The 16673-nt window shown below is 43.8% G+C and overlaps 1 protein-coding gene across 2 annotated transcripts; it reads left to right on the top strand.

The window, feature by feature from the left end:
• The first annotated feature begins 45 nt into the window (after window positions 1–45).
• necab1 (N-terminal EF-hand calcium binding protein 1) lies at window positions 46–16474 on the top strand. Of its 2 annotated transcripts, none has more exons than XM_029166827.1 (14): window positions 46–69; window positions 2138–2314; window positions 3862–3886; window positions 4937–5045; window positions 7623–7648; window positions 7921–8018; window positions 11366–11502; window positions 12023–12144; window positions 12899–12966; window positions 13242–13289; window positions 14504–14616; window positions 15188–15265; window positions 15366–15457; window positions 15946–16474. In XM_029166827.1, exons 1-14 carry the CDS (start codon window positions 61–63, stop codon window positions 15972–15974), a joined length of 1131 nt encoding a protein of 376 aa, XP_029022660.1. In that variant the 5' UTR covers window positions 46–60; the 3' UTR covers window positions 15975–16474. The 2 variants fall into 2 exon arrangements, with proteins under 2 accessions (XP_029022660.1, XP_029022659.1); XM_029166826.1 differs by having other exon boundaries at window positions 12890–12966.
• Window positions 16475–16673: the final 199 nt, after the last annotated feature.

The raw sequence follows: 16673 nt of genomic DNA, 5'->3' as shown, positions 1-16673 counted from the left end.
TTGATTTTGGATCAGCTATCGCAGGACGGTTTCTGTAGTCAGAGTTGCCACATAAGCAGCATGACTACGGTAACTATGAATAATATATAAGTTGTTTCAGGTTCAAAGTATACAATTTTCTTTGAATAATTAAAATTAGGGATTTAAAGTAATAATATATGCCTGCTTAACAATGGAACAGTATCCAGTAGCAAATAACCTGAGAAAAAGGCATGGGGAAAACATGTAGCTTCCACACAACTTGAATATGTATTTCTTTGAAATGTAATGCGAGTGATAATTAAATATTCTAAAAGAATTCTAATGTTATTCTGATGTTAACAGTGACAGATTAAGCAAAAAACGTTTTTTATTCTTTCAATTCAGAAAAAGAAATGAAAATGCACAATTTTTCAAACTTGTTGATAGATGAACATGTATATGTAAAATAAATGTATCAGACCAAACTAGTTTGTCTGGCCCAGTTTTTGAAAAAGAATACTATAAAGAGTTTAGAAACCTTTATACCGTAAAGAGTTTAGAAACTTTTATTAGTCCCACAGCAGGAAGATTGCATTCTGCATTTGACTATTCCCCCTGAGGTGATGCCTAACTGATTCATACCGTTAATAAGTTAAAAAAAATCACAAAAAGAAAGGTAAAAATACAATAAATAATGAGATAGTAAATTTCACACTGCAGTCTTGAGATATTTAATAGCTCAGCACACAAGTGCTGTAACTCAATAAGGCCATTTAAACATTCATTCATTCTGAGAAGAGGTTGCCTGTCAGCACATGTAGATGTGTTTGTTTAAATGCAGTTTGAATGCACCCTGAAAGAGTTAGGTGTGTGGCATATTAGAAAGGTAAAAACGAACAAATGTGACCCACATAAACCAAATTGCATTTAAGTCACATGTAGTTTGTCATCACACAAACAGTGCCATCATTGCTAGGCCCAAATCTGGTTTTCATACCACTGGCCATGCCATCGAACCCACACTGGGCAGCAGTACAGTATGTGGGCAGCAGCTGCAATAAAGTAATTTTTAAATTTCAAAACCTCAGAAATGTAAGTCATTTAATCTTGAAAATTATGAAACAGGACTTATAATATCTTTCTTCTAACGTTTGTTGGAAGCATATAATAAAGTAGCCTGAAGCCTCACTCTCTGCTTGGCAAGCTTACCATAAATTCATAATGAGTGGAGTGAAGCAGACGATATGTGCATTCATGCAGCTGTCACTGCTCACCACCTGGCGCAGGCAGCTGTGGGTAAAAAACGCCTTTAGGTGGTTGTCCCTAAAAAGTTAGTGCCCACTGCCATGAGGCTTTCTCGTGGCTTTTCACTTTACACTCAGCATATTGATTGTACAGTATGCAATATTTGAGAAGTCTGCACGATTTGTCCACTAGGTGGAACAGTTTCACAGTTTTAAAGCCAAGTTATTTAGTGAGTTTGACAATACAATTTACTGTATGTATGTGCAATATACACTCGCTGGCCATTTAAATAGGTACGCCTCAACAGTCTTATTTAATCCAATAAAGTAAATCTGCCATTAACTTTAATATTATTATAATTTCTCAATTATCTCTTCTAATGTTTTGGATGAGTGTACCTAACAAAGTGAATAGTTTGTATACTGTGGTGGGAGAAAATTCTATCATACATTTTGGATCTTAACAAAACAGTAGTATTAAATGTACATAAACCTGATTTACAGATTTTGTTTTGATTTTGATTTACGTCTAGCTGGCTTGTGTGGCTATGTAGTCATTTCTTAGTGCTTCTTACGTGATGTATGTTACGTCGTAAATATAAGAGTGAGTTTTTAGTAGCTCGTGCACCACAGTAGAGCCGCAGCAGCGGGTTTGGACTCAGCTGGTGAAGCGAGCACAGTGGCGTTAAGTTAGAACCAAAAGGACAGTACACAACCGGAAGTTTTGTCAAAATAATAGCACATATGTTTTGTCATGTATCATAGTTAGACGCCGTGAATTATCTTGAAGCAAGAATATGATTTACATTTACGTTCGAATGTATCATTGTTATTGCTATTATTACTGTTGTTGTTGTTGTTGTTGTTGTTGGGGGGCTTTATTTTGAAAACTGACTCCGGAATGTTCTGTTTGATTCTATCTGACTTAACAGCATCTCCGTCTGACCAGTGGTCGTGTGCGGATAAAAGGTTCGAGCGGGCACATACCTCTTCAGTTTACAACCCGAGACACGTTTTACGCCATGGATTGTTCAGAGGAGGTCCAGTCTGTGTCCGAGGAGCCCTGCTCTCAGCTGGAGCTCAAAAAGGGAATGTCGATTTTTATTGATGTGAGTACTTTTAATCCCTACTTGAGGAATGTATTTACTCTCCGTTACGATCACACTAAGGTGTAATTATGAACAGTGTATAAGTCAAGTATTCTAAGTAAAAGTAAGGGATTAATGTCCCCTTATTGCATTTATTCCAGTGAAATCAAACAAAAAAGATATTTTTTTCATGTATTTCAGTAGTTATATGTGAGAGGTCTTGGACCATCTGGATTAATGACTCCTTCCATTGTACTGAAGGGAAGGTGTTTCATTTATAAAGCATTTCAGGTATTTGATGTTTGATTGAAATCTTACACAGTGTATATCAGCACAGCTGACAGTCATCTGTCCTGTCTGTTTAATCTGCCTCAGTATCCACCACTTCATTACATTCCCCTCGTTTCTCCACTGTCTCATTCACTTGTGATGTCTTCACCACAAACCTGGAGAGTCTCAGTGATGCTGAGCGTCCACTCTGTCTCCTGGAGCTCACGGACAGGGACTGAAACAGCAGCTTGACGTCTGAGGCTGGTCAACAGACGGCTGCCTCTGTTGTGTGTTGACTCTGGATGAGACACCTATTTTGTCTTGATTCAATAACTTTAATTGGTTTGATAGCACTAAAAAATCCACTTTAACATTAGATTTAAAAGAAAATAAGGATAATTAATAATTTTGCTCATTCCAAGTAACAAACAATTCGATTTTAGATTAGTTGAAACAGTTTAAATCCACCAGTCGATCTCCTTCACACGTCTGCATGAGTTGATTGCGGACCCTACATTTCATGTAGGTGTGAATATGAGTGTGAATCATTGTCTGTCACTATGCCTTGGTCCTGTGATGGACTGGTGACCTGTGCAGGGGGTCGAGGACAAGTCAGGATAGCGGATGGGTGGGTAAAAAACCCCGGTAAAGGTCGCCGCAGCGCTCATTAGAGAGTGAGCCGCTTCGAATCATCAGATTCAATCAGCACAGAATTTCAAATGGAAACGTGGAGCGCTGATAACAGCGGGGCTGCAGATGCTTTTGTCTGTATATTTCTTAGAGGACGTGACCACTGTTTTAAATTCACACACGAACCAATTTTTCCGTTCCTCTTTGTTCATCTTTTAGGCACCTGCTCTTGTAATGATCAATAAAGTTATGTTAAATTAAATGAATGGATTGAATATACATAGACAGAATATGTCAATGACGAAAAAGAAAGACTTCCCACTTCAGGTTTCCATTTAGAGAGAACTGAACTCTCAGATTAAGTCTACAGGATGATTTATAAATAGACTCAAAAACAGATCAAAGTCTTCTTCACAAATACAAACATGAAGAGAGGAAAAAGTGGGCAATGCTATTTTTAAGTTGGAGGTTTGAGCCATTTAAGGCTGATGTGGTCGTTGCCACTCCGCCTTTCATCTCCTCTGGGCTCTGGGACATCCCTATCAATAATTTATTGACACATTGCTTTTGAGAGTGATCAATCGTCCCACACACACGCACTTATTTTGACTTTGATGGTGTGAGACCTGTTTTGACATGTTTTCTTCCACCCTGTGCTTCTGTTGCAGATTCTGCGGCGAGCCGATAAGAACGGTAAATATCTCATCGTCCGGCTCCCTCTCTCACATTCGCACACGTCCCCGCGCGCCTCTGGCATCACCTCAACTCTTTCCATTCCCGTGTGTAAAAAAAAAAAACAGATTTACTTTCTCAATGAAATTCAGATCATGACTCTCTGCTGATAGTCTTTCAGTTTCCATGGAAACAGGAAACTGACCATGCCTGGTGAGCGACAGTATTTGAACGTCAATGAAGGAAAACATTGCAAATTTGTGCATTTCAACACTTTCAGTGCTCCATTCATGATGTAGATGTTTATAGAGCTTCAGGGGAATTTAGCTGGTGCTTCACCTCCATTAGCTGCATGAATTAAATACAGACATTTACTGAGTCAGATTTATTTAGTCAAGTTCGTCTGATTTGCTCAAATTGCTTCAGTCAACATCAAAGTAACTGTAACAACATTTTTAAAAATCATAATCTTGTCAAAAATTGATTTTCGCTTTCCCTCATTTTCGAGACACACACGACAGGCTTCACTATTCATTAAATGTCCTGCCCACGCTTGAAATAATTTGAGGTCTTGTCATGCAGCATGTTCAGAAGTCATCCCTCATGTTTGTCTTAGTGTTGCCCAAACTTCAGCGAGCGCTCACATGTCAAATCTGCTGCAGGACTATTTTTGAGCTCCGCGACTGTGACTCACCGCGTGTGTACATGTGTTTACGTGCGTGTCTTCTTGACATCCTTCAGAAAAATCTTTGGCAACACGACAATCTTAGCGAGCGTCACCTCCAGAGCGGGTCAGCGCTGACAGTTTAAGGATCAAACGTGTGTCACACAGAAAGTTGGATATTTTCACTCACTTTCTGAATCCTCGTGTTGAAATTCTGCATGTTTTTATAATTGTCGTGCCTCAAAATAGGGCAAGCCGGCGTGGTCTTATGGCAATTTACTTTATAAAATGTTGCATCTGCTGGATATTTTGACATTTATGTTTGAACATAATGACTAAACATCTGTATTTTTATATCCTCTGCGATGAGTAAGGTGTTCTCAGCTGCATGTGTGTTGTGTCCTCAGACGATGGGAAGCTGTCCTTTGATGAATTCAAATCTTACTTCTCTGATGGAGTCCTGACAGCCGAGGAGCTGAAGGAGCTCTTCCACACCATCGATACTCACAACACAGAGTAAGTGGGTTGTAGTTTCTTCCTCTGAGGCAGATAATGACTGGAGCTGCTATAAACAACCTCATATTCAATTGAAGATTTAGGTTTTTACTATTTTGCTGAGCTAAGTTGTCGATAATTTGAAAAGCTGTGGTTCCCACACACTAGAATCAACACACAGTCAACAATCAATCATTTACTGGGATGACATCATCGTAACATAGTCTTATGTGACACACTCGATTATTAATTTGAATTGTGATCTCACCTCATTTTCCATTTCACAGTTTGCTATTAAAAAAGTTTTCAATCTAAGCTGCACTCACTTATTCAAGAAATTTAATAAGGAACCATCATGCATCTGTATTGGAACAGTTACAAGAATCTAATAAGAAATATCCTAAATAAATTGAATCCATCCATTTTCCACGGCTTAGTCCCATGCGGGGTCGCGGGTGGTGCTGGAGCCTGTCCCAGCTGCACACACCCTGCACAGGTCGCCAGTCCATCACAGGGCAACACACACAGACAGACAACCCTTTACACACACACACACCAATGGACTGTGGGAGGAAGCCAGGGAACCCGTGGAGAACCCACGCAAACACAGATCATGCAAATTCCACTCAGAAAGGCACCCGCTCTGGGAATCGAACCTCTTCTCTGTGAGGCATCAGTGCTACCCACTGCACAACGGGCCGCCCTATAAATTGAATCATATAATAAAATATTTATAAGAACTAGTTCACACTGACTACAATTCAAATATTATTCAGATATTTTTATTTTACTTTTTATTTTTATTATTCATATTATTCATTCCTATATTATTATCATTGCAGTATTGTATATGTCATATCAAACACCCAGCGGTACTGAACATTAGAACATTAGTTCCTAAGTTCTGGAGCAGATGATATGATCTACACGTGTTGAAAGAACCACAGTTCTGTTTAATTCAGTGAACGTAACGTCTTTATATAACATCTAGGCTTTATAAATTATATGAGACGTTGTTCCAGCAGCATGTGCTCATGCAGAGCGTAGCGCTGTCGCTTCACGCTGGGCCCACGAGGATTCTCTGTGTCCAAAACCAGTGTGCGTTCCCATGTTCAACCAGTCTGTGTAGGATCGGCTCCACCCCCCTCGGTATGAGCGCTGTAGCTGATGGATGCTTAAAGGGCCGAATTAGCAAAATAACGCTAGCATATGCTGCCCGTGTTCAAATGACGTTACTCATCTTCTCCAAACGCTCCACAGGGGGATGCAAATGACAGAATAACACAATCAGCATCAAGCTCTTGCACTTGCAGGTTGATCCAAGCGTAGAGCTTTGTTCTGTGGTCAGCCAGTAAAACATGACGCTACTGCTGACTGAGCAAACACGATGTGGTGTTAGTTACAGCTGCTTTGGTAAAGCACACTGAAGCATGAACCATGTTGTTTGTCACATACTGTAACACAAAGTCAAAGCTAAAAGGGCGTGAACATGAAAAAAACACATCCTCAGAACTAATATATCATACATTACCAATATAGTATATGTATATTATCAGCACCTGAGTCTGACTTACCTGTGCATCTGATTTCATCATCCTTCTTTTGCTTCTGGGGAGAAACACTCCAGGTTAAACTAAAACGGAGCCGTGCTTCCTGCTGCCGAATCAACCCAGAGGGAGGCAGAGTTGTTAGGAAGCAATTTGGAAGTCTGAAATTGAATCCCGCATTGATTAAAGAATGAATCACCCAGATGTAGGAGCGGCGCTAAGGGCGTCTTCACGGCTCAGGTTCGGTGGGAGTCGAGCGCAGAAAGCACTTCACCGCTAAACACATTCACGTACTGTCGGATTGAAAAGAATTGAATTTGGAGGCACAAATAGACATAAATATCTGTAGATTCTGTTTTCATCCAGCCTGTTTATCAACGGTCTGTGAAGCACAGCTGCATTTAGGGCCACTGTCTCTTAATCTAAGTTCAAATGTCAAATCAGCTGAGCTTCAAGGTACGAAGGTGGGAGCTTTTATCCGGTTACTAACCCCTGGTTTACCTCGGCTCGCGTCTGTGCCCCTAAGTGTTTTCTCTTGCTTGGAGCAATTGATTGCTGCGGAGCTTTTAGCCCCCGTGACGGAGATAAACCAGGGTTACTTTAGCATCCGTCACCCGGCCGAGGACGTCGCCTTTTTTCCACTGCTTTCCCCCCGTCGCTTCATGGCCAGCGGCTGTCTCTGCTCCCCAGGTCCACACATGCGCACTCAGGCCTCTGTATTTGGCATTTATCACAGGGAGACTGAGACGCACTCTGTCAGAACATATTGTCTCTACACACCTCTGCGCAGAAAAGCAACTAAATTATTCAGCTATTCATGATATTCCACCCATCAAATCACGGTCCAGACAGGAAATGTTTTTACAGAGGAAGAAAGTGAGTCTGTCACCGTGAACATCACTGGTATTAATCCTCTCTAGCTTCAGGATCCTTCAGGCTGCCAAAGTCTCATTTTTAACTTAACTTGACTTAAGCCATATCTTTTAAGGCAGTTGTCAGCTCTGAGGACCTGTATTTAAAGTCCCTGTCTCTCTCTCTCTTTGTCTCCCAGCAACCTGGACACTGAGGAGCTCTGTGGTAAGTTCGCTCCAGTCGACCAGCAGCACTGAGTCTAAGTAGAACAGGCCACGCTGTTCCACTGTGTTCTTACCTCCTGCTGTCGGCAGCGGCACAGACTGAAATTCTATTTGACATTTTCCCAACCGTGTTGGATGTAGTCGCATGCTCTGCGACCAAACCCCCGCAGGCTGTGTGACTGAGGTGTCCGGGCAACGCTGCTTCTGCAGGACGGCTGCAGCCCGTTTCTGAGCTGTTTAACCCACAAACACTTTCCTTCTTTCTCTATTAAGAGTATTTCTCCCAACACCTCGGGGAGTACGAGAACGTTCTCGCCGCTCTGGAGGATCTGAATATGTCCATACTGAAGGCAATGGACAAGACAAAGAAGGTAAGATCGCAAAAAAGGAACACGCACTCACACTCTCACATCTGAAATGACCGTACGTGCATCTTATTAGTTTCCCTCCGTTGACTCACAAGGTGCCCGGCTTCAGGCCTGTATGAGTCACAGTTCACCACACGGACGCATCTCCCATTATTAGGTTACGGTAACATGTTAATATTTGCTACAACGCTACAACAGGAAACACAAACTGGAGCAGAGCTCGATATGAAACACATTAGTTTTTCACGTGTCTGGTTTTAAAGCGAATGTTGATCTGTTGCTGTAATCTAGGGCTCAGGAGATGTCACTGAAAGGCACCAGACAAAATAGAGCCCAGACTGCTATTAACTCCAAAAAAAGCATATTCACACAGATTATATTTTAGATCTCTGTAATTCTAAAACATTCAAAGCCTCTGAACAGACGATATAGATTGTTTTGTCTGTTCATATTCCAGCGCATCCGTGTCCTTTATATGCCGGTGACACACTCCCACGCGCTGTACATCCTCTGTAACATCTAACCCCACGCACATAATGAAAACAGAAGATGATGTGAGTCGCTCTCAGTGTGGTCCAAGCTTCGTGCTGAAATCCCTCCCAGCATGCTCCTGTGCAGCCCAGCTGGCCTCACATCTCCCATTAGTCCGATTTCCGTGACACAACCATAAAGGACTTATTAAAGCTACTAATTAACCTCCACAACAAAACATAACGTGGTTCCTTTTGGACTTGTAGTCAATATAGATGATGTACATGAATTGTGGCTACAACATTAAACAAACATTGCTTATGTTTAATCTTGATCTTATAATAGTACCTTATAAGACCAAATATACACGAAGATAAATGATCAAAGATAAATTAAGAGAAAAACAACAATGCAAGAGGGAAAAGATGAGAATGAGAAGTTGCTCTTGAGATCAGCAGGAAAAGCTTCTTGTTCCTTCGTTGTAATATCCCATCTGACACGTATGACACACGCTGCGCAGCTTAAGTCGGCCCTCATATCTGCAGACGTGGCCCATTGTGGCTGCAGCGCAAAACACGCGTGGGAGTCAAAGCGTGCATTTATCAGAGGTTGTTCGTTATGAGCACGCGGTGACAAGCAAGAGCAACACCTGAGAATAAAAAAGAGATGAATGCACATTCACAATGAATGAACGGAGACTGTAGGACAATAATGGATATTTCATAACGTGGATTTACAGCAGCTCAGCAGAGAATTACATATGCCAGGAATTCCACATTCATGAAGGAAATGAAGCATGCAGGAACGTTTACAACCACTTTGCATTCCCTCATAGGCCTCAGCGTGCGCCAAACTCCAGCGAGGTGCGAATATCATATTGCACCTACAGTCATTCTCAGCTCTAAGAGAATAGTTGAGAGCAGGGCACTGGACAGCGTGGGGGAGAGAAAGAGAAGCCTCACACACACGAAAACCATCAGATTTGTGGTTCCTGTTCAAATATAAAAACACAGATATAAAATCAGAAATCCGACAATCCATGACCCTTTATGAGTCGCAGCATATAAGATAGTTGATGCTGCATCAGTCAAATTAAAGCTCAGTTGGTTTATGATCTGTATATGGATGAGTGGGGGGTGATGTGTGAGGATGTGCGTGTAGTTTCCTGAGGTGTTTCCTTTTTTGCATCGGACTATTGTTAGCTGGAGCTAATTTGCGTGTGTGTGTGTGTGTGTGTGTGTGTGTGTGTGTGTGTGTGTGTGTGTGTGCGTGCGTCTGTAGTCTTATGTGCATATGTGAAACATGCGCATAGAAGCAGGAATAAGATGGTGCATCTATATCAGAGCCAGGCGGGCGTCGCATCTGTGGAGACACTCTGCAGCGTGAGACGAAGCCAGGCTTTCAAAATATGGGACATTTTAATTAAAAAAATAATTAATTAATCAATCACAACAAGCACTGTGCTCCAGAAGCAGTCTAACCCTAAAGACGTGTAGGCAACCGTACGCCGCCGCCTCCAATAAAGCACGCAGCTGACCTTTTGCACGGCTGGAAATGAAAGATCAAAAATAAACGAAATCAGGCCGACCTTAAGCTGCTTTAAGCGGCTGTAGACGGCAAGGTGGACACACACGCAGATCACAGGAGGTAATTTGTGCTCAGATGGGGGACGGGGGGGGACTGACCTTTGCTAGTTTTGTCCTGACTCACTCAGTGTGTGCGCTGAGAATGCCACGGGATCAATGTGCTCCTGAGGGAGAGCCAGGGGTTCTGTCACGATGCCGAAACCAGAGGTTCAGCAGTGGCTCCCCATCTGTGTGTGTGTGTGTGTGTGTGTGTGTGTGTGTGTGTGTGTGTGTGTGTGTGTGTGTGTGTGTGTGTGTGTGTGTGTGTGTGTGTGTGTGTGTGTGTGTGTCTGTGTGTGTGTGTGTGTGTGTGTGTGTGTGCGTGTGGGGGGGGGATCAGCTGTTCAGACGCTGTAACGCATGCACGCTCGCGGACGGAGACGCAGCAGCTTCGCGTCTCACCCGTCGTTCTCTAATGTAAGTCGCATTAGCGTTTCCCCTCGAAGCAGGCGCAGGCAGGGATGGGAGCAGGTGCACTCGCTCTTTTTTTTTTTTTATTGGGTCCCAAAACAACACTCATCCGTGGTGGTCGGGCGAATGAAATGTCATCATCTCTCCAAACAAAGGCCTGAACGTGTCGCTGAGTCACAAAATGGGTCTGAAACGCTCACCGCTGAGCGTCTGACTGTGATTACAGGTGCATTTGACGTTATTTTTGAAGCACTTCATCCATCAGCACGGCGAATGTAAACACATCAGTCACTGCAAATTATGCAGATACCTGCAGCAGCAGACAGAAACAAGGTGAAGCAGAGAGTCAGACTTTTAAGCTGCACTAATCACTACCAACACTATGTATGACTGGTGCTCGTCGTTATTTTACATTTCTCACTTCTTGTTCAGGTTTAATCCACTCTGGTTAATGTGGTCCACCACTTGTTGCCTCCCTGCAACAAATACAAATGATCCGGTTCAGCAGCCACATATTTCCCTCAGGAGTTGAACGATGCAGAAAGCAGATATATCTTATCTTACTGAGAGCAGATGGGGGAGAAAACGCCATTATTGCTGTTTTAGGACTTTGTAGTTGATGTGGAGGAAACTGTCTCTCACCTCGCAGCTTGTTCTGGTACCAAACCAGATGCTCTGTGTGCATATTCTGTGATTACGACCCGGTTACAACCAGAACCTGACCCGTGACCACTCACAGCCTTCAGTCCACCGGCCGCTCTGTGTGAAGCCTGCTTTTACCTCCTCCACCTTTCCTCCACCTCCTCCACCCCTCATGCTTCCTCTCCTCCGCGTGATTGACAGGAGTACCAGGAGTCCACCCACCTGGAGCAGTTCGTGACCCGCTTCCTGCTGAAGGAGACGACCAATCAGCTCCATTCCCTTCAAAGCTCGCTTGAGTGCGCCATGGAAACCACAGCCGAGCAGACGCGCCAGGAGAAGTAAGAGCGGGTCCCAGCGGTCCCTCATACCCACACACACACACACACACACACACGCGCGCGCGCACACACACACACACACACACGCCTGCACGCATGCACACACACACACGCACACACACAATAGCAATAGCACCCATAATTACAGTGCTCGCAGCCAGTGTAATAATTTCATCCAGTCGCACACGCTTCAGACCGAGCCGTGCTTTATCCAAAGTGCCACGCAGCAGCACAGGTTCATACCCTGCACATTATCCACCACCTGCTCCGTCCTGTCTGGAATTCTTAACTGTTGTATGCCGTCAACCCTGATGAACACAAAAACAGATGTGGGCAATTAGAATCAGACTTTAATGTGGTGATGACTAATAGCCAGTCTGTAACTGAACTGGCTAATGATGGACGCTTATACTGTTTAAATGAGTCATTAAACGAAGCAGGTTCTCAGTAACGGTTCTGGATTCAGCGCGTTTGTTGTGCCGTTGTGCGTCTGAACAGTCTCGTCCTGCTTTGACCCCAGACAGGGGCCGCTGAAGCCAGAGGTGCTGTCCATCCAGTGGTCGGGCCGCCGCTCCAATCGGAGGCTTCAGAGGAACAACAGCCTGTCTCCCAACAACCCGCTGCTCAGTCTGGTCAATTCAGGTGCGGCTTCACGCTCTGCGGTCTAAATGTACCTCCTCATCAGCGAGGCCTGTCATTATGTTTCACTGCATTCTGTGCCGCAGTGGTTGTGCCGTCTTGGGCGTCTCCACAGAGCAGGTCACAGGAGCGGAGGCCGGGTGGATATTATGGGGTGTCTGTGTTTGGATGTAATAAAAGCCGGCGCATTACGGTGTCACCTCACATCACCGCGGCCGTAAATCGAGGTTTACTACTGCTGCAGGTTGGAGGGATTACTCTGGAAGATCATCCTGCGATGTCTGTGCACCAGCTAAAAAACAAATCAATCAAACACCCGTTAATAGACAACTATCAACTGGATTGTCTGGATTTTATAATTGGCGTCTCCAAAATGAGCAGCGTTCTGAGGATATTGTGTTTGCTCCCTGAGCATTTCCACCTTCTCCGCCCGTCTTTATCCATTGTTTGCCCACAGTCATTTCTCCAGTGCTGGTCCATTATGGCGCCACACGTTGTTGCTAGGAGATTTGAGCCTGTATAAACTTCCATTACGGGAATCAAAGCTTTCTCATCGATTGTTGTGGTTTGTGTGTTGAATTAGATGAAAGGGAAACTTGAAATGTCTTCTGGGGCGGCGTCGCTATTTTAAAGCATTCGTTCAAATAATGGTGGAAAATGCCTAAAATACAGTCAGAGTACGCGTCGCTTTTCATCCCCTCACCCCCGGTTCTTACTGTCGGTGACTGAACTCCGTGCGCCTCTCCAGGTGTTTATGATGAAGACAGCCAGTGGATGGTGCAGGTCAACAGACTGCAGAAACTTATCGACCGCCTGGAACAAAAGGTAGTCCTTCTTTCATTTTTGTCTGCTTTTATTCCTACATGTCCAACAAGTGTTTCTGTGTGTCTCCAAATATCAGCTGATGCCAAAGTCTCACAGCTGCATGAACTAAACATGAAACCAGTTAAACCGCACTGGTTATAGGATGCTTTAAAGTCTAGAAGACTCTACAAACCAGTCAAAGCATGGGGTTGTGGAAGTCGTTGTTTTCCTGTTAAAGACATCAGTAGAGCGGTGCTACATTTATCATTATTACATCTTCACATCTTGTTCTGCAGGAGATTCGCCTGGAGCCCGTTGAGGAGGAGGTCCTGGAGAGCAAATCGGTTTGTCTACTACTTCCTCTTTTCTTTTTTGACGGTGGCCACTTTCCATCGCTCGCTTCTCACACACCGAAGGGAGGCCACGGTGATAACAAGCAGTCGGCGGTTGCCGTAGCAACAGCGGGGTTGAAACTTGTCGGGAGCCTTTTTTGTTTTTTGCCCCGCTCCTCATGTTTAATCTGACCGTCTAGGGCTCGATATTCGCTATTTAAGACGACCAGCGCAGTCTTAGAGGGAGGAGAGAGAGTAGACATCACTGAGTGTGCGTGTCTCCATATGTTCCCTGAGCGAGTGCTTCAAATAGCCATTACACTATTACTGTGTATTTACAGTACAAGTAATGTAAAAACAGGACTATTGGCTTCTAACTACTGTTTGTGAGCATGTAGTCTTCCCCTGTTTACAGCCACATCACTCATTTCTTCTCTAATGACTATTTTGACATGTAAAAGCTCTATGTTTACATGATAATCAAACCTTGCACATGGATATTAGAGGCTTTTCTTTCAGTAGTGACATCTCTTCTCGTGTGTGAGATTTTCAGTCCTCAATTGGTTTAACACTGCGTGTCAATGGAATCGATGTGAGAACGAGAGCGAGAAGAGCCGTAATGACCCGCGATCCACTGCTGTGTGAGCGCATTTCCCCCCAGTGTGACTAAGAGTGTGTTGCTTCTCCTGAGGTGTTGTGTCCACAGCCACACGCACACCATTAGCACGCACTGTGGACCAGAGTCCAGCAGGCAGAACGTTCGCTTCCTGTTCCTCCAGCGTCTCTGTCAACAGTTCCTCGTCGTCCGTGGGAAAGGATTAGTGCGTTGTCTATTGTCACCATCATGTTCCCCACTCCTGATCGCCGCTTCCTGCTCTTCACACCTTCCTACAATGAGATGCAAATGCGTCTTCATCTCCAGCTGCCGCAGCATCAGGGCCACACGCGGGAGGAACAGTTTGCCAGGACACGAATTATAGAAACCGTAGTATAAACATGCAAGCGTGTGTGTCACAATCAGTCACAATTAGTCACCGACTGAGCCAGTGTGAAGCCCTGTCAGGAAATTTCACATCACTGCCGAGCTGCAACACATTCTCCCGACACCAGAAGCCAATTCTGACCCTGTGTGTGTGTGTGTGTGTGTGTGTGTGTGTGTGTGTGTGTGTGTGTGTGTGTGTGTGTGTGTGTGTGTGTGTGTGTGTGTGTGTGTGTGGTCTTCGCAGCACATCCTGGTAGTCCAGAGGCAGCTCCCGGTGCTGGAGGAGGAACTGGAAGAGTTCCGTGTGGCTCTCAGACAGTACATGGAGTGTGCCTGCATCCAGACTGGATGTCTACAGTCAGTTCATATTTATTCACTTTACAGCTGTGATTTGCTGTTTAATATTTATAAATGTTCATTTTTTTTAACAATCAGGTAGAAATTAAAGAGAACAGTAAAAAATCCTCCAACATCACATTAACACACCCATTTCATCAAATAGGTCTATATTTATATTCTATATTATATATAACTAAAAGTCTTCAAGACAATTAAAAAATTGAATCAATGTAAGTACGACACATTTTAAGGCTCTACTGTGTTTGTGTGCGCCTCCTGTCCGAGCCCTGATATGTTGCAGCCAGATTCTTCCCCTTTTGCCCGTTGAGCCTCGTAGCTGTGTGGCCAATTTCAGAACAAATTGATTCACTCACAAACAAAATCCGGACGCCTAAAGGACAGAGTGGCATTTGCATGCGGAGGCATAAACCCAGAGACGCTCGTGTTCATGCTGTCGAGTTAAAATCAGGAAAACACACAATAATCACAAGCTTATCTAACAGAGCTGACCTCGCTCTGGAAGGCTGTGTTGCTGCTCACTAATTAGACCCTGCATGACTCGCGCGCTCTCTTGTTCTGCACTCGACAGCATCGCAGTTCAGCGCCTGGCAAATGAATCACGCTTCATCGTCTATGAATTCTGGGAAAACAACAACATGTGGAAAAAGTGAGTGTTCAGCTTCAGACAAATTCCTGAGTTACTGTCAGGTGGAAGTCAGTAGAACAGACCCTCGGGATGAGTGTGTTTGTTCATGTCCTCTGCTCAGCCACCTGCAGACCAACTACAGCAAAAGCTTCCAGAGGGGGAACGTGGACTTTCTGGAAACTCCTGAGAACATAACCAGCATGCTGGTCCCCGGTGAGAGCAAACATCGTCCTGTAGCTCCAGCTGCCAACCAAAAATAGTCTTCAAGTAATGATAAATGATAAAATAGATAAAACTCTCTAACTCCTCTTAAAATGTAGCTGAACACTTTGGAACAAGTTTTAATATTGTGTTTTAATGTGTTAAGTTAAGTTAATTTCTTGAGTTTAGAGTTTGTTTTTAGTTTTGTTTTGATTCTATTCTGCCTATTTAAGACCTTTAACAGTCAGATGATCAGTTGCTTCTTTGTTAATAGTATATCTGTTTGTCATGCTCTAATCATTTCCATTGTGTTCTTCTGCCTGAATTGGGCTTAATTCCGTCTCATAAATAATTACAGTCTGTACAAAGCCATGAGCAGGCAGCGGCGCAGAACGCGTGGCCGTAGCTCACCGTACATGCGGCGAGGGGAGAGTTTGACGGGCGTCTCATTGATTGGGGTCATTCTCGGAGGTCACTGAATGCGTTTGTCTCCTTCACAGCATCGTGGTGGGTCCTCAACAACAACTGAAAGGAGACGCTCAGCTGGTGGTCAGTGACGGGCGCGAGGAGAGGAAACAGCCTCCTGTCAACACATCAGGAAGTGACACATACGCACACACACACACAACGTAACACTACTCGTGTGATCATGGTGATTAGTATCGATTTTTGACCTCCGTGTTCCTTCATAGTCAGGTGGTAGCTGAAATAGCCCAAGTGTGTCTGTTTAAAAGCCCTAGACAACGCTCTGACACCCTAAAAGCAATGGCATCATATCACCGGACAGAGATTCATCCGATGACATAACATCATCACTGTTTTTGACATGGCATCATCTAAAGCCCAGGGTGGACTGCGTGTGTGTGTGTGTGTCTATGTGTGTGAGCGAGAGAGAGAGAGAGTGAGAGAAGGAGGGCTATTACTGTGTAGCAGCTCTGGGGCGCTCATTAAAGCATTATTCTGTTGTTTCTGAATTTAATGTGTCAAAACAAGATAAAGATCTGTCATAAATAAAGACAATATACCGTACATCATGTGTGACTCTTGTTTACGGTCACATTTTCATCCTCGCTTTGTCACACAATTCAAACAACAATAATACACCTAGATGTAAATTAGTTGAAGAGAAGTTACCATTGTTCAACTGGTGGAATATTTGCATCTGCAATAGATTCTCCAAGGTGACAGTTCTATATAATGACTGAAGCTGATGAAAGGCTCATTATGT

The sequence above is a fragment of the Betta splendens genome, chromosome 11 (genome assembly GCF_900634795.4).
Source record: "Betta splendens chromosome 11, fBetSpl5.4, whole genome shotgun sequence".
NCBI classification, from domain to species: Eukaryota; Metazoa; Chordata; class Actinopteri; order Anabantiformes; family Osphronemidae; genus Betta; species Betta splendens.
The sequence above is the reverse complement of the archived record's forward strand: the minus strand, read 5'-3'. Positions and strand labels throughout refer to the sequence as shown.

Coding starts and splice junctions, on each gene's coding strand:
- necab1 (XM_029166826.1), top strand. Junction 11,503..12,022: donor GAGCAGACGCGCCAGGAGAA/GTAAGAGCGGGT, acceptor CTTTGACCCCAG/ACAGGGGCCGCTGAAGCCAG. Junction 13,290..14,503: donor AGGTCCTGGAGAGCAAATCG/GTTTGTCTACTA, acceptor TGGTCTTCGCAG/CACATCCTGGTAGTCCAGAG.